The sequence below is a fragment of the Pinus tabuliformis genome, chromosome 4_2 (genome assembly GCF_031772625.1).
Source record: "Pinus tabuliformis cultivar Carrire ecotype Pingquan chromosome 4_2, CPIR1, whole genome shotgun sequence".
Lineage (NCBI taxonomy): Eukaryota > Viridiplantae > Streptophyta > Pinopsida > Pinales > Pinaceae > Pinus > Pinus tabuliformis.
This window is the reverse complement of record NC_142304.1, coordinates 872,866,499-872,890,972: the sequence shown is the minus strand read 5'-3', so window position 1 is coordinate 872,890,972 and position 24,474 is coordinate 872,866,499. Positions and strand designations below refer to the sequence as shown.

The following is a 24,474-nucleotide window of genomic DNA, read 5'->3' as shown; positions in this document are numbered from 1 at the left end:
GACATTAATCTTTTACTTCAAGAGCGAACTGCAACAGCATGTAAAAGACCAATGCAAACAGATCTTGAGATTTGAGGACGTGGTTGATGCTCTCATCAAGTCAGGAAAAACCATTGTTGGCTACAACTGCCTAACAGGTTGTTTGATACAAGCATCTGTACATTTCGTGATATTTGGATATTGGAATGGCTTTCATGCCTTTTATAGTTATGCCAGTGAGTTCATTTTCTGAGAGTAATCTTGGGTTATATCTTTATGCCTGCTAATATGTAAACTTGTTACACCTGTACTGTTCGTTGCAGATTTTACTATGATTTATTCAAGCTTCATAGCACCCTTGCCGCCAACTGTGAAGGAGTTTTTATGCTCTCTCCAAAGCATCTTTCCTCGTGTTTTAGACATCCGTCACCTACTGAAGGAGGTTAAATCTAGGGAGACCCCTTCCATAAAGAAGGCCAAAAACTTGCATGCTGCTCTCTCCTACTTGAACAGGCAGTTCTCCCTGCCTCTGGATCTGGAAGTACCCCTTGAATTTAAATGGTATTCTCTACACTGTGCATGCAGAATCACATATTAAAATTCATGTTCTTATTTCCAACATATGGGACTACATGGTCTAATAACAGATTTTGCTGTGTAGTTATGGATCCAAAGGAGCTGAAAGTCACGGCCATACTGTGCTGAGGTTGACCTATTTGTTTGCTAAAGTTTGTCGGTTATTGAAAATCAGCTCATCAGATTTGAGCATATCGATTGATGGATGTAAAGGAGCCTTGGCAAGCCATGAAAATATTCTTTACCCTGGGGCTATATGCCTCAATAAATTAAATGGGGAAGATGTGAATATAGAGAGAGATTCGTATTCTAAAAATTCGCACATAATTTTCCTCTGGGGATTTAAGATTGGCTCCTCCGCTAAGGCACTTTCAGAAATGTTAACCACCATCCATGAAATATGTCAAGAAGGTTTCAGAGTACAGTTGGTGGACAAGAGCTGTGCATATGTTAAATTCAAAAGGGCAAAGTATGCAGAGTTTTTTCTTCAAGATTTACAATCTGGAAATCAAAGTTCAGGGTTTGCGAAGTCCAGGCCCTTAGATGATTTCAGTTTTGGAGGACTGAGAGCTGTTAACTATGCTGTGTATGAACAACTTTGTAAATCATCTTTATCGAGGACCAACTTAGCCAATTCCTTGGAGTTGGTCTTGTCTGAATCTGGTTACTTGGCTTACAATCCTACTGCAGATTTACCATCACCCAAAAACAGTGCTTTAATTCTCGAATTAGACAACCTTTAGTGAGGAGATCGGCATGTATTTCTGATCAACATCAAAGGTTACAGCTATCCATATTTTACACACGGAAGCTTTCAGTAATCTGCCTATTTTCTCAGTTGCAAAAAGAAGTTTGCCAATAGCAATCGGTATTTGTTGTTGCTGTTGAAATGTCAGTGCTCAATGGTTCAAAGTTTAAGTTTTTAGTACGTGTTGGTTAGTATAGGCTGGCTAACAGAGGTCAGGAATATATATCTACTTGAATCATATTGTGTTTAAATGTAGAATAACTACGAACATAATGGGTTGTATCAACAAGAAATGTGCACGTCCAATGTTCATCTTTCGAAGCTGACCCAGGGAAAATGAAAGTGCTACTTTAATCTCAACAAACACATTGGCTGAATTTTGAAGTGCTTATTTGTTCACGGAAAACAATGGCTGTATTTTAAGTAATCTGTTTTACGTTGTTGCACTTGGAAAAATCAATACAGAAAGGGTTTTTGTGAACGTGTTAGTGCAAAAATCAATACAGAAGGGTTTTTGAAAACATGTGTAGTGCAAAAATCAATACAGAAGGGTTTTTGAAAACATGTGTAGTGCAAAGATCAATACAGAAGGGTTTTTGAAAACATGTAGTGCAAAGATCAATACAGAAGGGTTTTTGAAAACATGTAGTGCAAAAATCAATACAGAAGGGTTTTTGAAAACATGTAGTGCAAAAATCAAGCGATCGTTAGAAAAATGAAGTAACTAGTGATTTCTGAGCCCCTGCCCAGGATGGGGTAACTATAACATTCACTATCAGCTCATCATCAATTGGTTGCAATAAAAAATTCTCACAATTTCCTGCTGTTAATGAATGAAATTGTTATTTCTTTGATAAATTCTATCGAGATTTTCTATCAACATTCACAGATTTAGATAAAATTTGATTAGGAAACTGGCAGCATGTGCAAAGCACTACGAACGGTATCACAAAATCATATTTTCTAAGTTAATGGACTGGACATCAAAGATATTTTTAGGAAATTCTAAGTTTTTTAATTGAAAAATATGTAGATGTTTGAAAAATAATATTTAAAATTTTATTATTATTCTTATCAAGTCCACTCAGTAAGATCATAACTCAGTAAGATCATAATTTTTTTATTGAGTTTAATTTAGAGTAAATAATTATTGATATAATTGTTTTAGGGGGCAGTTCAATTGGTGATTAAGTAATGTGAAGTAATTTTATGTGAAGTAATGTGAGTCTGTGGTAACTAAGAAATCCAAGATTCAAATCGCTCGATTGTGACCTCTATTATTTAGAAGATAGACTGTAGGATCCAAACTACAAAAGTTTATTGGTAGCCTTGTATGACATAAGCTAAAAAAATATTATTGATATAATTAGTTCTTTTCAATAAAGTTTATCAGTTATCCCTCAAAATGCCCAAGATAGATTCGTCCTACCAACCCATACTGGCTTCGGCACCCGGAGTAGGAATTGTTAGACCTGTCTCTACTGCTAGTGATATGGCATACTAAAGCTAGGATCAAAGCCTAGGCATTAGCATCGAACAGTGCGTAACAGTAAAAGGTTGGTTGTAGGAATGGTTCTTCCAGTAGGTTCGACTGTCTTCCTTTAGTAAATATGGGCTGTAGGAATGAGTCTTCCTTTCTTTCGTACTCATTGATCTGACAGTAAAAGACTCCACCAGGTGTAATTCATTTACCCGATTGAATACACATCATGTGTATCTAATCCCGTTCCCGTCACTAAGAAACAGGGTACCATCTGAATTTGCATTCCAGTTTGACACATTTGAACAGAAACTACACTCTGATCTTGAAATGAACAATGAAACTCAAGAATGAGCAAACTTGAACACAATTGCTGGTGAATTGTCTTATATGAGCACTGTGGCCCTGGCAAACACAAGTAGATTGAAGCAAGCCTAATCACTATAGGCCCTTTGAACGATCTTTTACCCTATTCGTGTGATATCAGTTCCCTAGAAAAGAAAAGAAATTAAATTTTAATTTATATATTTTCTATAATAATACAATATTATAAATAATTTATATATTTTCTATAATAATACAATATTATAAATAATTTATATATTTTCTATAATAATACACTATTATAAATAAAGTCAAGTTCTTTGTAAATCCAAATTCTTTATAAATAAATTTTGATTTATTTTTTACAATAATATATTGTTATAAATAATAATATTAATAAAATTAAAAATAAATTAGGATGGAATGAGAAAGGAAGTCCAAGGTTAAATGAGAAGTACGTGATAATTCTAATCACTTTAACAATTAAATGTGGAATTATAAATTAGGATGGAATGAGAAAGGAAGTCCAAGGTTAAATGAGAAGTACATTAATTAAAGTGATAATTCTAATCACTTTAATAATTAAATGTGGAATTATTATAATAGATAATACTTAATAAATTAAAATTTATTTAAAGAGAATATATTGAATATATAGAAATATATATATTATAAATAATAATATTAATAAAATTGAAAATAATTTAGGATGGAATAAGAAAGGAAGTGTAAGGTTAAATGAGTATTGATAATTTTAATTATTTTAACAATTAAATTATTATAATAAATAATATTTAATAAATTAAAATTTATGTAAAGTGATAATTTTAATCATTTTAATAATTAAATTATCACAATAAATAATACTTAATAAATTAAAATTTATTTAAAGAGAATATATATAATATATAGAAGTATTTTTTATTTTTTTGGGATATTGTTTGTGTTAATTTAAAATTTGAGTTTTATATTCTCTATATAATATATAGAAGTATTTTTTATTTTTTTGGGATATTGTTTGTGTTAATTTAAAATTTGAGTTTTATATTAAATATCACTTTTCAACTGAAAGTTGATCTTCAAAATCAGATTGCATTTTTAGATGAGTTTTCTCGTCTCAATGCACTAATTTAATAATTTTTGAAAATGTTTTATTAAAGCTTTTAGGTTGTCTTATATAATGTAAAACTAAAGAATTATATTATTACATATTTTTTATTTTTTATTTTGAACTATCACATTAAGATTCTTATGGATCTTCTGCTGGATGGTTCGATGACTTTAAATATTTTAAATTTCTAATTTATATTATATCTAAACTAACATGCTGTAATGATGGGCCGTTTAATGGTTATAGTTCTTTTAAAGTTTCAAGATATAAGGGTCAGAACTAAAGAAAATACATTGTATTTAGTTTGATTGTGAAAGAAGATGAAATGACTAACTATGACAACAATATTATTATTATTTTACAACAATATTGCAAAATTTTAGATTATGTCTTTTGTAGATGACTATATTATCAATTGAGTAAAATAAATAATAAGGAGAAAATCACTAGCTATTATGGTGATATTGTAAAATTTTAGCCATGCCTTTTCATTTTAGTGTAGTTGTCATTTTACAGAACTGTTTTAGTTTGGCATGTTTGGTGACATATTTTCTTATATTTTTTTAATGCATTTGGAAAAAATAGAATCATATTTAATTGAGGATTTTTCTTTTACTATAATTTTTTTGATAAATCTTTTCTCTGATTGGTGAGATGATTATGGACAAAATCCTTCGCTGTTTTGCTCTTATTTGTTAGATTTCTTCATAAAAAAAATATATGTTGACATTTTGACCGGACCAATTTACATCATGAGTTGCTACTTTCTATGTTATTTTGTTAGGGATGTTTGTTTGGCATGTTAATGAACACACTACTATCTCCATTAAATAAAATTGCATATGGTTGAAAAACAAGACTAATCAAATGATAATTGTTGAGTTGGATAGACAAAAAGAATGATTATCATATTTCTGTTTGACAATATTTCGCTATATGTATGCCTCAATTTTGGTGAAGTCACTTTGAAATATGTCAAATATTTTTTTCAAATACCCAATATGAAATATTTTATGTTATTAGGTTATTTATGATATAATATTTATTATATTTCTATTATTATTAGGGGTTAGGAATATATTGATCACTTAGGAATTGATTGACTTTGATGTTTTTTTTTTTAAATATTATTTTTGTATTATTGTGTAGAAAATTGAATTTTTTTTGTTTGTGTAGTTCAATGACACTAGATTGGTGGCCACTACGTCCATAGAAGTATCTGGGCAGACCCACTCGAAGGGATCACTTCCTGCGGACTAATTTAACATCTATTTGTCTTATGCATATTGAGTGATATTCCCCATCATAAATATAATTGTTGTGTGAATTAGTTGAGAGATTTAGTCCAATTAAAATAACTTCTACTTTGTGATTGGTTGAGATATTTTCTCAACTAATTAACTGTGTGGTTAAGATAATATTTCTATCTTAAACCAATAACTAATGTATTTATGTGTATATAATATAATGCAAATAATTTTTTGGTGTGCAATTAATTTTATAAATTGGTATTAAAGCTGGTTATCTCCAGGCCCATAAATAAAAGAGATGTGAAATTAATCAAATATAGATTAGATTAGCATGATGATATGGGTTGTGTGAATATTTTAGTGTGGGTGACTTTGATGAATTGTAGAAAGGTCCATAGGCACAACGAATAGGAAGACATTGGAGTTCACAGACACATCAGGGTTCCAAACATGCAGACAACGGAATTTCCAGGCAGATAGCGGAGTTCTAGGCAACGTTCTTGTGTTTTCAAGCAACAATTAGGAAGTGGTTCAAATAGAGGTCACAGAGTGCCAAACAACGGATAGGCACAACGTCCAAGTTGAGTTTTGATTCCAACGGGAAGCTCAGGTCGGACCCACATCCCCATTTTTTTTTAGATTATTTGTTTGAGTTCATTACATGTGTTTCAAACTAGCAAACAAACTGAAAACCTTTCAAACATGGGTCCCTTAAACCTCTGTTAAACCACTTGCAACCGATAAGGATATTGTTAAAATAACTTGGCATGGGGACAAGGGGGCCCAATGCAGAAAAACACAGGGTTTGATGGAAACTAAATAGCCAAGAAACATAGAGTTACAAAAAAGTATTGCCAACAGGTGGGATTTAGCAAGTGGTTATCAAATGCAAACATTGAGTTTAGTCCTAAGGGGGCTTCTGGAGGATGGTTGGTGCGCACCTTGGAATCACAATCTCCAAATCTCAAGAGGAGTTAGGAAGCCCTATTACAAAATTATTGCAGAGAATGTAAGTGGGAACTGAACTCCATGTCTCCCAAAGTTGTCTCAAGCCAAAGCTTTTGGCGCAAATGAGAGATTGATCTATGTGAATGCAAAGCAGTACAAGAGGATTTTACAACGCAGACAGGCCAAAAAGATGAGACAATTACAGAGAAAAAAACTCACTTGGATCTTACCAAAAACAACAAAGAACAATACAATTGTCACTGCGAAAATGCATTTGTTACGAGAAGCGCAGGGAAATCAAGTTGTGGATATTATGAAAAATAAAGAGGTAATTTCAAAACAAGATGAACCTAGGCCAAAGCAAGATGAAAGTGAAGCTATTCCAGCAAACAAAGGAGAGCAATAATGTCACATACGACCCCACAACCACTCCATTCTTGTGGTCATCGGAGCTCTATGTAAGCAAACTCATGAGCATGAAAAAAGGAATCGAGTATATTGAGTTAAAGGGGCAACATGAAGATCTCAAATCAAAAGAAATTTTGGAAACCAATCAGACACTGGAAAGGGAAAACAAAGTTCTCAAAGAGCATGTAATAAGCTTACAAAATAGTATGGAAAGAGGGCAGCAAGAGTTGATCACTCTGAAACAAGAGTTAGAGCAAAGAAAGGCAGTGGAAGACAAAGATACAAAGACAAGGAAAATTGGCAGAGCAAATCAAATGGAAGAGTTTCAATCAACAATTGAAACATGGAAATGAGAGAAAACAAACTAAAACAACAAATAGAAGAAGCTAAATCATGGGCCCAAGTGGTAAAGGAACAATTGGTTGAGAAAAAAGAAACCATTGAGAGACAAATCAAGAGGCAAATAAGAGAAGAAAAAGATAGGCAAGACAAGGCCACAAACGTCATTATCAAAGGCCTAAAAGACTATGGAGAAAAAGAAAGAACAAATATTCTAGCAAGGGGTTTTCTCAAGGACAAGTTGAACTGAACATGGTATATTCAACAAGTAAATAGGATTGGTAGGAAATCAGAAAATGGAAGGGATAAGCATGTCGGAGTTTTATTAAGGAGTATAGAAGACAAGATGGTTATCCTAAAGAATAGGGGACTACTTAGAGGCACTCATATTTACCTAGATGATGACTTGACACTTGAACAACAAGGCAAGCAAAAGAGGGAATGGGAGAAAGTGAAATCAACAAGAGAAGTAGGAAAAAGGGCGTGGTTGAAAAATTGGAAAGCCCAAGTCAGTGAGAACTTAACAAATAAAAAATAGGGATGTGGGGCTCCTTGGGAGTATTTAAACACGGTGAGTTGGAATTGTAGAGGTTACCAATGGAGGAAAGGATCGGGATTGGGGCCCATAGCAGAAGGGAAAGACATCATTATCCTTACGAAAACCCATGAGCATGAGGGTTGCAGGGTTCTAGAATTTGAAGGATACAATAAAATTTCAGTGTGGAACGAAGAGACTAGTACAAGGATAGGACATGGAGGGATCATTGTTCTAATAAGGGAAGGGTGGAGTGGAATAGTGAAAGTGGAAAAAGGGGATCCAAATAAGCAATTTATATGGCTCAATATAATAGACAACAAAGTAGCATTCAGGTCGGCAGCAGGTTACTTTGCCCCACAAAACTTGAAGTTCTACAAGAAGACAAAGTTAGATAAAGAAGCCCCTTATGTTGATTTAAAAAGAGATATTTCTGCTTTCAGGAGTTTAGTAGATGTAGTTCTAATCAGTGACTTTAATGCTAGGGCAACAAACAATCAATGTATTCAGTTGGGAAGTGATGGGAATTTGGACAACAATCCTCTTTGGTTAGAGGAGAATGAAGAGCACATGTGGAAAAGGACTTCTTAGATGGGAATGGGAGTGTGTCACACTTTAGCGTTGAGTTGTTATGCATATGCAACCTCTATGACATGGTAATTTGCAATGCCATGAAAGCTTGGCCAATATCCAGGAGCATCACGTGTAAAACCTACAATGGTCAAAGTGTGATGGACTATGTAATATGCTCTCAGAGCTTTGTTTACAATTTGTTAGAGTTCAATATTGAGGTGTGTCCTATGGAGATGAATTTTGACCATGTGCTTCTTTGTATTAAGTTGGGAATACACACAAGTGGGATACAGGAAGAGCAAACCCAACAATGTCATAAGAAAGTGCATGCAAATGGAAAAATCCTCATAAATCAAGAAAACCAAGAGCTATTTATTGCTACTCTAAAACAACACTTTTGTTGGGAAAAAAACAAAACAAAAAACAAGGAAGACAATGCAATAACGAAATAAGCAACAATATGTTGATCCCTCTATCCAAAAAGCCTTAAAGGTGTGCAAAAGATCTCGACCTAAGAAGAGGGCCTCAAACACTTTTCCAACTAATCCTTGGTATGATGAAGAGTGCAAGGTTGCTGAAAGGTCCCTCAAGGAGAAGGAGACAAACAATGAAAGCAGGAAAAAGTATAAAAATCTGGTAAAAAAATAAAAAATAAAAATTTATGTAACTTCAAGAAGGAATGAATTAATATCTTTGGGAAAGCACAACCCCAAAGGATTCTGGCGTGAACTACAACAAAAGAGAGAGCAAATAGATAATAATATCTCGGTAACACATTGGTTGGAATATGCAAAGCTCCTCTATGAGAGAAAACAAGAGAAAAGTGCCCCCCCCCATAATTAGCGCTACAACCGAGTTATTTTTAGTGGAGGATGTCAAACGTGGTATAAAAAATCTAGCAAGTAGTAAAGCCCAAGACATTAATGGGCTACATGCAAAATTTTTAAAATGGGGTGTTGAGATCTTGGCCCCAATCATCAAAAGGATCTTCAACAACATCACACAAGGCAATTTTCCAGTTGAATGGAGAAGTGTTGCTATCCCTCTTTACAAAAGTGGAGACATCAATAATACCTCTAATTATCACACTATTATGGTCAATCCTCTCCTTGGAAAATTGTTTGGGAGCATGATGAAGTGCAGAATCAACAGTTGGGTAAAAAAATAGGGTGAAAGCATAAAAGGACAGGTTGGTTTTAGGCTAAGGCACTCTACAATTGATCATTGCATCACTCTTAGGCACTTCATCGAAAAAGTATGGGATATTCAGGGTGGGGAAGTCTTTTGTTGCTTTGTTGATTTCAAAAAAGCATTTGACATTGTTCCTAGGGATAGGCTTTGGAGAAGAAAGGAAGAGCTTGGAATCCCAAGTGAATATAGGGTTGTTGTCCATAACCTGTATGAGAAAGTTAGTGCTAAAGTCATAACTAAAGAGGGCTTTTCAGAATGCTTTGGTAGTGACATTGGGGTCAAGCAGGGGTGCCCCCTTTCCCTGCTTTATTTGGTTTATATATTGATAAATTAGAAGAATGGCTCAACAACACCAGTGGAGAGGGTATTCAACTAGCGGGTTATGCGGTGAAGCTACTTTTGTATGTTGATGATCTTATCATAATTGCAAAATATGTTCATGGTTTGAGAGATCATTTGAAGGCCTTAGAGATTTTCTATCAAGAGGTTGGGATGCAAGTAAACACTAGCAAAACCAAAGTCATGATCTTCTCTTTAACGTGGAAAAAGAATTAGGTTAGCTTTATATTTGAGCAAAAATCCTTAGAGATAGTGGAAGAATCAAAGTACCTAAGAATTGTTTTTCACAATAGGCTCAATTGAGAGACATGCATAACTAAAAGGATCCAAGGGGGATGGAGAACTTCTTACCTTCTTCAAAACAGATGCAAGAAAGCAAAATAATGGGACTAGAAAACCAATAAAACTCTTTTTGGAGTGTTGGTTACCTCGGTTGCCCTCTATGGATGTGAAGTTTGGGGGAGTAACATGTCAAATCACAAGTAGAGACAACTAGAAAGAATTCAAAAGCATTTAATCATTAGTAACCTTAAAGTCAAGTCAACTATCCCATATGAGATCTTGTTAGCTGAGGCTGAAATGTTCCTGATGGAGGCTTCAACAATCATTCGTTTGTTAAGTTATTTAAAAAAGGTGGAAAGCATGGATGAACACCGTTGGCCCAAGATGATTGTTGCAGAGGAGCTAAAGTGTAGGAAGAAAACTTGGAGGAAGCAAAATGACAAGTGGTTGGGCAAATGGGGAATAAATTGGCAAGATTGTCCTAACTCTAAAGAGGAGATAAAAAATTGGATACTTGAAAAATTCAGGACTGCCATGTGGGAGAACCAGGGTGGTAGAAAAAGCGCTATATGTCAAAAATTTCAACCCATCATAGTAGCATGATGAAAAGACTTATTTGAGTACCACAACCAAGGGAAAGGCTAAAATTTTAATAGCGCACTTGAGGACCAGATCTCACTATCTTAGGTGTGAAACCGGGAGATGGATAACCTCCAAGGAAGAGTGGGAAGAAACAACTTGTAACTTTTGTAGGAAAGGAGCGGTTGAAACTGAATGGCACTTCATCATGGAATGTCCAACTTATGAGGACATTCATAATCAGTTTGAAAATAATCTGAAGGTAGACAGTTTGAGAAAACTGTATGAAGAAGCAAGGCTTCACAAAACTGTGAATTTCTTGACCAAAATTCATGGCAAAAGAGAAATTCATGGCAAAAGAGTTGTTTTAGAAGGAAACTTAAGATTTTGATGTTTTGTTTGGTTTAGAATATACGTCCCTTCGACCGCTGGATCTCGTAGACATCATTAAAATTCATTCCATTCAATTCACTGAGCAACTGCAATTAGTTTGGAAACAAGACTGCCAAAAGTGTCCATTCTCCTGTTGACGTCTAGCAACAGGACTGCCAAAAGTGTTCGGTTGTAGCCTCACAGATCGCCTATCGAGACTGCTCAACGCCATTGGAGCTCGAATTCAGTTGGAATTTTGCTTCCTACGATATGAGAAATATAAGTTCGCCTATGTTCTGGATAGCAATGTTGTCCTTGATCTTGTGAGTGCTACGAGCAGTGTTGAAATTCAAGGATTCAACTACACTCTCGGGACACTCTTGGAGATTCCGACACTCAAAACTCCCTTACACATGAAAAGCTTCATCACTGGATCATGGGTGGTCAATTCTTCTGTTGCCATTTATGGATTAGAAATGTGCTTGAGAAGTCTTGTGGCGCCTGATTGTGGTGTATATTGACAAAAAAAGAAGTGATTGCAGCTATGGATCATCTTTCTTCTCAGGTTGATGCTCAAGTGTCTCTTGGCAGTTGCACTGTACGCTTCCAGACGCATCGCTTCTATAGCCAATCTAAACACCTTCCATGAGATAACTGCAAGCTCAATGACCCTCTGCGTGCTGTGAAATAAAGGGAGATCTCCTCCCATATCCTATTTTAGTTGTCATAGATATGGAGCAGCATCGGCAGTGGGTATCTCTTGTGCAGGCACAACATTAAGGCCATTTCACTGCTACCATTAACACTAGATGTGGTACATTTTGTTCGTCGAGGTTCTCTTATAGCCATGAAAAACCTCTTGTAGGCAGCTTCAAGCATCAAGTTGAGAAGATCATTCTTGACAAGCATGTTTCAGATTCAGCAATTTTCAATACAGTAGTTTTGGACAAAGATATAATTGATTGCTAATGGTTGAAGTTGTGGATTGGCGCAGCAGAAGCAAATATCATTAATTTATAGTGGAGAGTTGTGCACAAAAGTAAAAACAACCTTTTAATTGGGATAAATTCTTCGCTGAGCTGGTTTTGATGTAATTACCTTTCCCACTTATCATGGGTTTGTGTGATATTCCAATTCTGGAAGACCACTGCGGCATTGCCAAAGATGATTAAACACGATGAAAGCGAAAGCCAGGTTCTACCACAAGCCCGGGAATTGGAAATTGATATGGCGCCGACTATATTAGTCGTTAACAAGAAGTTTGTTCTGCGCTCGATTAACAGGGTGCGAAGATTTGGTTTATGCAGAGGTCACCCCTGCTCTAGCAAAGGCTTTGAAGGGTAGAGTTATGGCACTGTGTCATATAAATAAACATAAATTTTGGGCAATGGTGTTGTTATAGGAGTTTTAGTAGGAAGACAATTGTTTGAACTAGTGTTAATATTTTTGTTTAGTGATATGAATGATCGAAATCAAAAGAAGGAAGGCGTCAGTAAAAATGGTTTACTTTAATGTGATTTATAAAAGGGGATAAGTGGAATTAAAACTCAATATAGATGGTTGAAGTTGTGAATCTAGGGAAGGATTCAAAAGAAGGAAGACACAAGTAAAAATGGTTTAATGTGATTTATAAAAGGTTAAGTGGAAGTAAAACTTAATATGGATGATTGAAGTTGTGAATCTAGGGAAGGATTCCTCATATATGTGAGTGGTTTGCTAGTGAGGTTATGTGATAGTTTGTGGACATTGTTGTGGGTATTGTTCAGTAATTGAATTTGGGAATCTAGCTTGCCAACTACACTTTTAGATGGAGTTCACTCCACATGATTTTGAAAATGATTAGATATGCAATACTTTGCTGGACAAAAGAATCAAAGACAAGTACTAGCTAAGAGCGAGAGTTGGAGAGTTATCTCCTACTTCTCTTATGCATATAGTGATATTCCTGATCATAAGTATAATGGTTGTGTGAGTTGTTTGGTTATTGATTAGTTGGATTTGAGAGATTTAGTCCAACTAAAATGGCTCATACTTTAATGTTTGGTTGAGATATTTTTTCAACTAATTAATTGTGCGGTTAAAATAATATTTCTATCTTAAACCAATAATTGATGTCTTTATATATGTATATAATTTAATGCAAATAATTTTTTGGTGTTCAAGTCTTGGAGACATGTTGTCACTGACCCCATTAATAACACCCTTTAATAAGATTTATGAATAATCCGTGTAATAATAGTAGCAAATTTATCCAAATTATTGATTCTTCACTAATATATGATGATTATATGAATATATTCTATCTTGATGTTGTAAATACTTAATTCATAATGGATAACATTTATATGAAATCGTTTTTAAATTGAAAAAATATAGATATAAAATTTAACTATTTATTATATATTTTCCAATTTTTAAAAAAATATAATACTTTTTTTATATATAATTATTAATGTATAATTTTATTAATATAGAAAGAAAGAAAGAAATTATTTTAATGTCCATCAAGCTAAGAATAATTTATGGAACAGATTGCTTCTTCTTCATCTGCAGCGTTTTTTCTGTGAAGCTTCAAAATAAATATTCCCAATTTGTCAACAAACCCTGACTAAATCATTATCATTACATTATTAACTTTTTTAAGAAATAAATAATAATATTATATTATAATCAAAATCTAATTTCAAAACTAAAGCGTTTACAAAATTCATCTTGTTTCTGTTTTGAAATATCACTATTTTTAGTACGCCAAAATATAGTGATTTGTGACATCTTTTACCAACCATTCTAAACAATTGTCTCCCAGATACCTTATAAAATACTCGCAACAACATAAACTTGCAGAACATTAAACAATGTCAGAGCAAGACAAACTATCTGGAAATGGACATCTTGACTTTAGAAGCTCCTTCCAGTTGTTCAACATCAACGTCCTTCTATTGGTATTTTTCCTCAAAGGTTCCTCACTGGTATCAAGTGAATCTTCCTGGATGCTCTTTACCCCGTGTTGAGATATGTCAGATGCTCTTTAACCCACGTTGAGATATGCCTCCACCTTTGCCTGTCTGATGTCCATGACACAACCAATTCAAACTATAGTGCAACCTGTAGTTTCTGAAATTTCCTCTGCATCGATTCATATTTTTTATCCCATAGCTCCAAATGTGCTTGTCTTTCCTTATCCTCCAAGTCACTTCGCTGCCTCATGGCATTCAACATATTCCTGACAACTTCCAACAATCTTTCCGAGAGTTGATTCTTCCTCTCCTGTGCCTGTTCGAGGGTTGTTAAATCATTTTCCACCATTGAAGCTCTTCGAGGTGGCACCAAATGTCAGACAATGTCTGTTGTTGCAGGTTGCCCTGTATCCCTACTTTGAACTTAGAACTTGCACTGTTAGACCAACACGACTCCTTTTATTGATGATGCCAAGGAAAATTAACCCGCTCCATCCTCTAGATCACCATCTGATGGCATTTAATTCAGTCTCTGCCAAATCCATGGCACCACCGTTGCGGATCAGCTAAACTAAATGACGTGAATAACAGCCTATATGGAGCTTATGAGGATTTAAATCCTCTCTGAAGTTAATCACTTTCCAGTTCAAGGCTATAGGAGTCCGCACCTGTATCCACCACACAAATGATGTTTGTTCGACCTGTCGCCACTTGGCTATCTGAAATGCACCAGATACTCCTCCATCGAACCCCTTGTATATGGATTATAATTATGTCGCCATTCCGCCTTTTGAAATCAAGTATCATAACTTCTCCGGAGCACTTAATTATTAAGAGGTTTGGTTTATCCCTGATTTAATTTTTGAAGGGAAAAGGAAAAAAGTTGTTGATTATAAATATTTAAGATTTGATTTCAGCACAAATCTAAGTTTGGATGGTTGTAGAAAGAAATGAAATTTGGGGGTTGGAAAATAAGTGTAGAGAGGCAGATTTATGGGACTGGAAAACCACTCTAATTCTTTTTGGGCTTTTAGTGATTCTCGTGATTCTCTATGGTTGTGAACAGTGGGTCAGCGGTACATCCAAGATGCAGTGGAAACAAATTGAGAAAATCCAAAAGCGTTTGATTACAAACAAATTCAAAATTAAAAGTGCAGTTCCTTATGTTATCGTGTTAAGTGAAACACACAGAGCCTATTGAAGCAATTGCTATGGTGCAAATGGAAGAGGGCAGATGGCCTAAGGTTGTGTTTAATGACATATTGTGCAAAAGAAAGAAGACTTGGATGTGGCAAAATAACAAATGGTTTAGTAAATGGGGTATTTGTTTGAGCATGTGTCCCACAAACAGTAAAGAGATAAAAACTTTGTTATGGATAAGTTCCACAAACGTACTTGGGAGAAGGAGCTAGGGAGAAAGAAGAAGTACTATATTGAAGAGTTTAATCCCACTCATAATTATCAACAAAAAGTGTACATAGGGGCTAATATTCTTATTGCTCAATTAAGGACTAATTCTCATCAACTCTGTTGTGAAACATGGCGTTGGAAAAAGCCAAAAGAAGTGTGGGAGGAAAGAGTATGTATTTTTTTCTCTTCCAAAAAGTGGAAACAGAAAAGCATTTCATTTTAGAATGTGAGGCCTTCAAAGACAACATGGAAAGTTATACACATATTCTAGCAATTAGCTCTTGGGATAATCTATTCAGTGAGGGGTTTGTCGAGAAGTTGGGACCATTTATTGTGAGTCTTCACATGAAAAGGGTCAAATACAAGAACCATATGGAGAAGCAATTTGTCCCATAGGCCATTTTTAGCCTCGTGGACTCATTTCATTTCATTTCATTTCACATATTTATCGGCTGTGGTTGTCAACTTGCTCATTTTTGTTGGGGGAATGGTTTTCCAAATTAATCACGGCAAAGGTAAATATTTTGGAGGACTTTGATCTTGGTCCATTTTTCCTTGTTTGAAAGTGGCTCCTTTAAAGCTCAACATTTAAATGTCGACACACATGCTAAAATTCAATATTCTTGAAATGCAATCTTTTGCAGTATGGGAGAAAGGGAAGTGGTATATTTTCCCCTAGCTTTCCATACCCATAGAATCACAATAATATTTAATTTGTAATTAATTTTTCTCTCCATATATATATATATATATATTCTATTAAAAAATTATATTAAAATCATAGAATTCTATGTTGGTTTCTGGTTAGGGTAACTAGACTATAAACATAATTTTAGCTTCCATGATAATCATATGAACAGTTCGTTGAGTTTGAACTAAAACAAAAGAAAATAATATACAAATATTGGGCCACCAGGTTAACCATTGAGCTAGAAAAAGTAAGTCTAGGAAATGAAAAACTAGTTATGTTAGAGAGCATTAGGATTTGTCGGAGTTAGAGGCTTCAATCAGGATGGGGTTCTTGGTGACTTCTAGTGAATAGCCTAGTGTAAGAGATAAACCAAGGAGAGCATCAATTTTTATAAGTCTACATTCAATAGAACATGAAAGCACCTACATTTCATCCAACTAGACGAGGATTTCTTCTCGAGCCTCATTCCTATTAATCAACATTATTCCCAACAATGTTTTTAAATGCCAATAAAGGTGAACTGTGTGCACGTAGTAGTTGAAGCATTCTTATGAGTATCCTATATCTTGAACCCAATTCGTTACCTTTGCTAACTTCAAAATTCGTCAAGCATTAACGTTCATCAACAATTTCTCACTCTACATGAGCAATTGTTTCCTAGATATGTGATGATGGGCATAAAAATGAGAAGTGGAGTTTTCCACTCTTTGTTGGCCCTTGGAGCCACTCATTTCTTTGTAGTAAAGTGTCTTAGCATATAATGGCACGTTGATGAGGTGTTATGAAATACAACTAGAGAGAAGATACATGTTGAGGGGAGGGATAAAGAACATTAACATTGAAGGAGGCTGGAGAGAAAAGACTGAGGAGGGAGCAACCGAACTAAGGGAGCGAGGCAACGAGAGGTGGGTCGACGAAAAAACACAAAAAGAGCCACAAAATCTAAGATGAAATAACCAAGTCTAAGGCAAGACTTGGGGAAGGGGCTAGGGAAGCCTAAAACCAGAAGAGTGGGTGAGATCAACGATGAGGAGAGAACCAATGGTTGCAAAAGGAAACAACCTAAGGGTTGTGAGTCATTGCCAAAACAAGAAAGAGACAAAATGAAACAGAATAAGAAATAACAAACAATGATAACTTGAGCAATATAAATACCTGGAGTCCTATTAGCCAAACAATGCCCAATTTTGCCATGATTAACCATAACCATTGAGATGATATCATATGCCAATGGAAATCAATGTAACTCGTGTGCCTGGAGGTGGCTCTGTACATTGTGATTACGCTTTGCCTCCATGAATAACCAACATGCTTCATGAGCTCAAACTCAAGTGTGGCAATCGACCAACAAGGATAGACAAAGTTAAACTAGCTTAATTTTGAGTGCATCGAGAGAGTTTGGGCACTAAATGGCATCATGTGTACAAGAGAAGAGCTGTATTGCTACCAAGGAGGAAAGTGTTGCTACGTCCACCCTATGTATTAACGACTTGGATAATGACATCGCGTCCCCTCATCTGTCTCACACAAATCACACATCTCGATATATATATATATATATATATATATATATATATATATATATATAGTTTGTTAAGTAATGTGAGTCCTGAGATGACTCGTACGCCTAATCTGTGACTTGAGTAGTCGTGACCCAGGGGCATCTAAGCTATCAAAATCACCTAAGGATCACACCTGACCTGTTGAATGGTGTTTTCATTGATGCCAACCTTGGTTTTTGAACGCTCTTAATATTGTCTAGAATGCATCAATTGAACGTTTCAAATAACAAGAAGCCATATAATCCCTACTTTTGTTGACCAAAATGAAAAGGAAGATCAAGTTGGTTGGGCTCAAGATCATCGTCAATTGATTCCTATCATCATACCGATTCTAACGGTAGGTGGTGCATCAAGTGGGTCCTCATAGTTTGAGAATTATGGCTTTTGGAAGGTCAAAGCCCCCTCCCTGTGGTCAAAATTCCCAATACCAAGATGATGTGGCAGCCCATTATTTGATGACCAAGGAAGAGTTTCATTAAAAATTGAAGTAAATTATTATGATCAAAGTTATTGGGTTTTGGGGTTGATGTCAAATACATCTCCTTATCAATAAGTAGGCCTACTTATTTGTGGGGTTTTTGACTCCTATATTTAAAATTTAAATTTTAAATTTCGTCTCCCTCCAAAAGTAAGTTGGCCTCACATTTTGACTCCTAAGTTTTAATTCAAATCTCTAAGGTCAACTCCCTCATGGACTATAAAGAGGGTACTCGTCCCTCCTCTAAGACATGAACTCAATGCTTAATGTTTTAAATTTTTGTGCAAGCTTTGTGACTAATAGGAGTCTTGATTATCAGATTTGCAGGTCAATTTTTTGAAATTCTTTGGGCTAAATTTCTTGTTTTCTAGATTGTGGTTATTCGATGATTTTCTAAGAAAAAAATTTGAAGCAGAAGAATCTTGGCCTTTTTCTTGAGGCATGTTATAGACATTTTTGGGCACTGCAGCCCCAATCATAAATGTCCATAAACCAAGGGCTCTTAAGTCCCTAAAAGTGTTGTTCCAACCTCTAAAAGAACAAGGTCAACTGATTACATCTTCTCCCAGAAGTTCTCCATGAAAAACTGCTCAAAACTGGACCATCTCACCTGCTCCATGGTCAAAGTGCGCTGCATCCCACCTAAATACACACAGGAGGTGCGATGCATCTTGAAAAGCCCTTCTATGGGGTGCGATGGGCGAGAGTGGACAAATGGCAGGGTCAATATGCAAGGTGGAGGATCATGGAATCTTCCAGAAACTTCTCCTGTGACACTTGCCTCTCTGCATTCGCCCAGGGATGAGTAAGAGATCATGAATCTCCAAGTGGATTCAAGAACTATCAGAGAGAGGGCACTAATCAAATGTCAAAAGCTGACTCAACCCCCTTGCAAACATCTATATATGGATCCCTCATCCCAAAGATCCAGAGGCTGGAATTTTGTATCTTGTAAGGAAGTGCTGCTGGTTTCTTGGTGTAATATCATAGTGTTGGGTGATCTAAGCTTTTCATGAGGTGAAGAAGGGCTTTCTTGCTGAGAGGATGATGCTGGGTCAGAACAATTGGTTGTAATTCTTTTTGCTTTTCTTGATTATTAATAAAGCTATTCAAGTTTTCCTCCACATTCTTGTATGATTGATGATATATGCATTTGTGTGGTCAATATATGTCTGGTCCTATATTGTTTATGATAATAGATCTATGTTCTTGGATAGTGTTATGCTGCTTTGATTCTACAGGTGCTCTTTGAAGCTGGGTAGATGAGGAAGCGAGTGGCAAAGATCTATCAGAAAGGAGAGGAATCAAGCAAGGAACCAAGCACAAGACAGAGGTTGGTTTCCTTTATTCCCCTCTTATCTATTTCTCATAAAGGAAAACGAAAGTAGTTTTAGTTTGTTTGTTTCTAAGGTAGCTACCAGCCTTAGTGGGACTAGCAGCTTTGCATAGACACTAGATTTCCCGATAACAAAATGGCGACTCCACCGGGGAGTGAATAGATTGTTTGTTTCTCTACATTTGTTTAATTTATAAACTTACATACGGAGCCTGAAGTTAAGCCAGCTAGCCTTCGAACTGCATTTGCTATGCAAGTGCAAAGTAGATCAATGCTGCTTCAGTCTATCTCTGGGTTTTGTTTATGAACTGAACAATCGATTTACAAGCTCTCTAATTGCCCTTGTGGTGGCTCTAGTAACCTCCTTAGATCTACCCCTGTGATTGATTTACTGATTACCGCTTGCTCGGCCTAAATCCCCGAATTGAGCTGCAAACTGTGACCCGGAACCCAGTTGAAGTCTCGTCCCTGGACCATCGCATTGTCTCTTCTTTAGATTCTGGATGCATCGCACTTCCCGAGTGTAGTAGGTGCACTACATCTCTTTTTCCCTGTGTTACAGGTGCGCTGATCAGACAAGGCCTCTTTTGCTCTTAGATTTTGGTTTCTGTGTTCACTCTTTTCAGCTCTATTCATGAGTTTGGCTGCCTGTAGTCAGTATACCTCTGTTGAAACCCCCTTCCTTGCCATTATTCTGCCTCCATTGTGCAAAGAACTGTAAATGTTTTTATGTATTCTGAGCAATTTTCAGTTCTCTTTTACAAAGAAGTAGCGTAATTGAACTGTCGTTTCTTGATTTGAAAGTGTCGTTTTCAGTCATAGAAGAGAATCCGATTGTTCTTGATAGTCGATTACACTGTTACTCTTGTATTTGATTTGAATTAGTAGTTTTTCAAGTGTCGAAAGCAAGTTTTCAATTCCAAATCGCAAAGTGTCGTCATTGTCCTCATTTTGTCTTGAAAAGAAACTTGCTAGTAATGTCGCTTTGAAAAATAATTCAGATTTGTGCTTAGCTTTCTTTTTATCATTCACACATTAAGAAGGCTGAAAACAAATACATTCATGTGCATTTGCATTTAGACTGTTCGTTGGTTTGATTTAGGACAGTGCATATAGTGTGTGCTCTTTGCTCTATGTTGAAAGAATATCATCTTTCTTTCCTTAGTAGCTAGGATTTTCATTGCAAAAAGAAGATTAAACAATTGTTTATCATCTTAGATTGCATTTTAGGAATTGTACATCTACATCACGCGGTGAACCTGATAGGCAAATTTCTTAAGCAAGATCAACTGTAAAATAAATTTAATGAATCTAAAAACGCTTTGGAACCTAACGCACAACATTTAGAAGTTTAGGCTAGAGACATATTCTGGTGTCGTAAAGCCTGGTAACTGTTGTTTTCATTGATGGTTGGGTGATTTCTCCACTTTGAGACGATAAGTGCTGATGAGCCCCAAAAATGGATAATTATATGGGCTCATTCAACCTCCTAATTCGACTCAATCCACCATTCTCATTAGTTTATTGCATGTTTTTTATTATATTTATGCTAATAGAGTGAATTGGGTTAGTCATTATGCCAACAAGTCTAATGTGTGCTTTGTGTAGTCTTTTTGGTCAATTTGGAGACAAAATCAAAGGTTTTAATGAGCACTTGGCAACCAAATTCATGGGAGAACAAGGGAGAGGATTTTTAGGAAGGTGTCCCCTTCATTTATGGGCCCTTACCTCGAATTCTCCACCATCAGCTCGGAGTTCAAGGGCCACCAAATTGATTATCACAAGGGCAGCCGAGCAAGTGCTAGTAAAAGTGTTGTTAACTACAAGTCTTGGCAGCCGAGTTCCTAAAGTTTAGGAGGGCTGTTGGGGTCCTAAATTTGTATAAATAAGAGGGCTTAGGGCCTCATTTGGGTTAGCCAGTAGTTAGTCACTTTGTAGGCAGAAGTTAGCTAGTTTGTAGTTCGATTTTGGTCAGTAGGCTAGCTTTGCATTTCAACGCATTTTCAAGCTTTTCCCTTGTGGACAGTTTTTGATATAAATATTATTTCTTGCTCAATAAAGATGAATCCAAATTTGCACCAGCTCTAAATCTCTCTTAGGAGGCTGTAGCTCTTGGGGTTGGGCCCATCTCAAGTGCCCAGTACCTCCTTTGTTTATCTTTATGTGTTTTTGTTGCATTCTTAGAATAAAATCTGCTATTTAGATTTAAGTCTTGCTTTGTTATTTATGTTGCTTTTGATGATTAAAGTAGCTTTTCATGTTCAGATTGATTTGATAGGTTAATAACAGAAATGATCCTTGGAAAAAGGCCTCAAGCACCTCTGATCTCACCTCTCCCTCAGTGGGATCGTGAGCTGGGACAAAGGTGACATTGCTGCCAACAAAAACACTGTTTTTCTTTGTCAAGCAATTCTTAGTGTTGGAATCCTCATTTGCAGATGTTGATATTAGTAGTGTTTAAATGCTTCAGTTGATGATTGCTTAGTTGCATAAGTTATTTCATGCATTTCATTTCGAATAAGCTGCTGGTCATTTCCTTTTGCTGTTACTTAGGTCAGAATAGAGTAAAGTAACTAGGTCATAGGTTTTATAAGTGTTTGTTTGTTCAGTTTGAAAAACCACTTGCAGAGTACCTGTTACCCTTCTTTATCTTCCCATAATCCATCCAACCTACCTGCTTCATCCTTCACTTAGAACCCTTACCTTACATTTGCCTCATTCGCTTACTTCGCCATGATTCTCATCTTCTTGTGCAACATCGTTTCATCCCTCCTTGAACGAATCTCACCATCTGCACCACTCCTCAACTCCATCTTCCAAGTCTTGAACTCCCCTACACCCCTATTTCACCTCCATACTCATTCCTCCACCTTTTTCCCTCCATCCATGCTCCAAAATTCCATCTTTGAACATCCTGTAGAAAATCACAGAACATCCTGTAGAAATTCCTAAACATCCTGTAGAACCCCTGCAGACTTCATGTAGAAGCTCACAAATGAGGTTTATTGATAGCCAAACTTTGTGAAACTCTTTGGAAGGGTGTTAGGGACTCCTTAGACCCTCTCTGGACCTTCCCGACCTCTTCCAAGCATTCTTCCTCCTTGATCCACCCCTGCACAGTCAAAGAACAGTGAAAGCATATGCATGATGAAACTGACGACTTAATCAAAAATACAAAAAGATGTTTTCTTTAGATAGAGGTAGTCTAGACACATGTATTTTACCTTCATAGAAGTAATGGCATCTCTTTCAGTAGTTTGCATTCTCTCCTTTGCATCAGAAGGACTAGCCGGTAGAATTAGGGTTTGCTAGGGTTTGTGTTTTCCTTCAGTTTTTCAATCTCTTTTCGCAAATAGATTAGCTTCCTTCGAGTTAGCTTTCATCCATCAATTAAAAAGCTTCTTCTAAGAGCTCATAGAAGTTGGCTTAAGCTCCTAGCGGACTTGTGCCAGCTAACCAAGTGACAGCTGCGGCAAGAGCTAGTACTTGTGCATACAGCACCGTCGCTTCCAAGTTTGTTACAAACTATCGGGTTAATAAAAGTAAAGACGAGAGTCCCAGGAGTTGCAGCATTATTGCTGCAATACTGGAGCTCACCAAGTGCCAATACGGACTTGTGCTCCCACGTACCGTCGAGTATATATTGGGAGACCACAATAGGCTTTATCCTTTATCCATAGGAAGCCGTGTCTGTCGCCCTATCGATCGCAATGCACTGAACACAGCATTCGAGAAGATTGATTGCCGTACCGTAAAAAGTATTCTGCAGTTTTGCGATTGGTTTGGTAATCCCTCTGTCTAGATTTCCAGAGCAGTCTCTTTCGTTCCTTTTCAGACTCCTTAAAGGAAAAGGTCCATTTGAGCACTTGTCACTTCAGGCTCATTAAAAATCGAAGGCGACAAGAGTCATCTTTTGTTTTATCTCGACTCTTAAAAATTGAAAAATCAAGTTGTGTCAAAGCATCTAAAATTTATTTTAATCGGAATAAATATCACCTTTCCTACGTTGGTCTTAGGTTGAGAAAAATGGAGTCCACCAACCAAGGAGTTCCCCTTGGGGGAAATCCTAGTCCTTTCTCCTCTTGGGGAGATGTTGGTGCGCCCCATATGGCCACATTGTCGCTTCCAGGATTGACAATTGGCTTGCCCGTATGGCTCTTCTCAACCTCTGTCATTCAGAACACCGTGATTCCTGAACAATCAAGTCAGCAACTAAATGATACCAGAGTTACCCCCCAACCTTCTACTTCGTCCAATTCTTCCTCTCCTCCTTCCTCTTCGCTTGATGAAGCTGGTAAAGCCAAAAATCAAGTAACCGAGAAGAAGAAGGAGAAGAAGAAGAAAGAGAAGAAGAAGAAGGAGCCAAAGGCGAAAAGGGGCAACCAAGCATCATCTAGCGAAAATCCACACACTGCACCGTCCAGGCCTAAATCACCATGTGTCATTTGCAAAGGAGACCACTATCATCGAGATTGTCCTTGCATCCCTCGGATCTTAAGGGACTGGTCTCCTCATTTGCACAATCCGGTGTCATCAACCTCTGATGATCATGTTGAAAGTACACCGTCGACTAGTGAAAGTGAAGCTCCTGGACAAAATGGAAAATGTAAATTTCCTTGTAAACTGTGTGAAGGCGATCACGCCGTCCACCGTTGTCCCTTCTTAGACGAGGCTAAAAGAGTTTTGGACGACTGTCCGGTTTCACCGTTACGGCTTCCTCCTGGATATAAGAAGCTCTTGCCGAGTCCGTCACTAGTTGAAAATCCGGCTGACACGCCATTGTGGTCGGCCGAAGCGTCTATCATTGAAGATAAACCATCTGAATCCACACAAGACGAAAGTCAAAAGGTCGAGGCGGCAGTTGACCCGGTCTTTCCTTCAAAGGACCCATCTTCAGATGATACAGTCACCGAAGAGAACAAGAACGACACCGTTCAAATTCTCTTCGTAAGCACAGACTCCGATGAACATGGGGGCACTCTACCCGTTCTTTTACCGCAGGAAGG

General features: G+C 36.5%; 1 protein-coding gene across 1 annotated transcript in view; it reads left to right on the top strand.

Annotated features, from left to right (window-relative positions):
• The window catches only part of LOC149172466 (poly(A)-specific ribonuclease PARN-like), a gene marked incomplete at its 5' end in the record, with an annotated part of 76,623 nt that extends 75,114 nt beyond the window's left edge, over positions 1-1,509 (top strand). Inside the window, 3 exons of the mRNA XM_089426331.1 lie at positions 23-137; positions 303-540; positions 641-1,509. Coding sequence (XP_089282457.1) covers positions 23-137; positions 303-540; positions 641-1,298 — 1,011 coding nt within the window. The remainder of the gene's footprint in view (positions 1-22; positions 138-302; positions 541-640) is intronic.
• Positions 1,510-24,474: the final 22,965 nt, after the last annotated feature.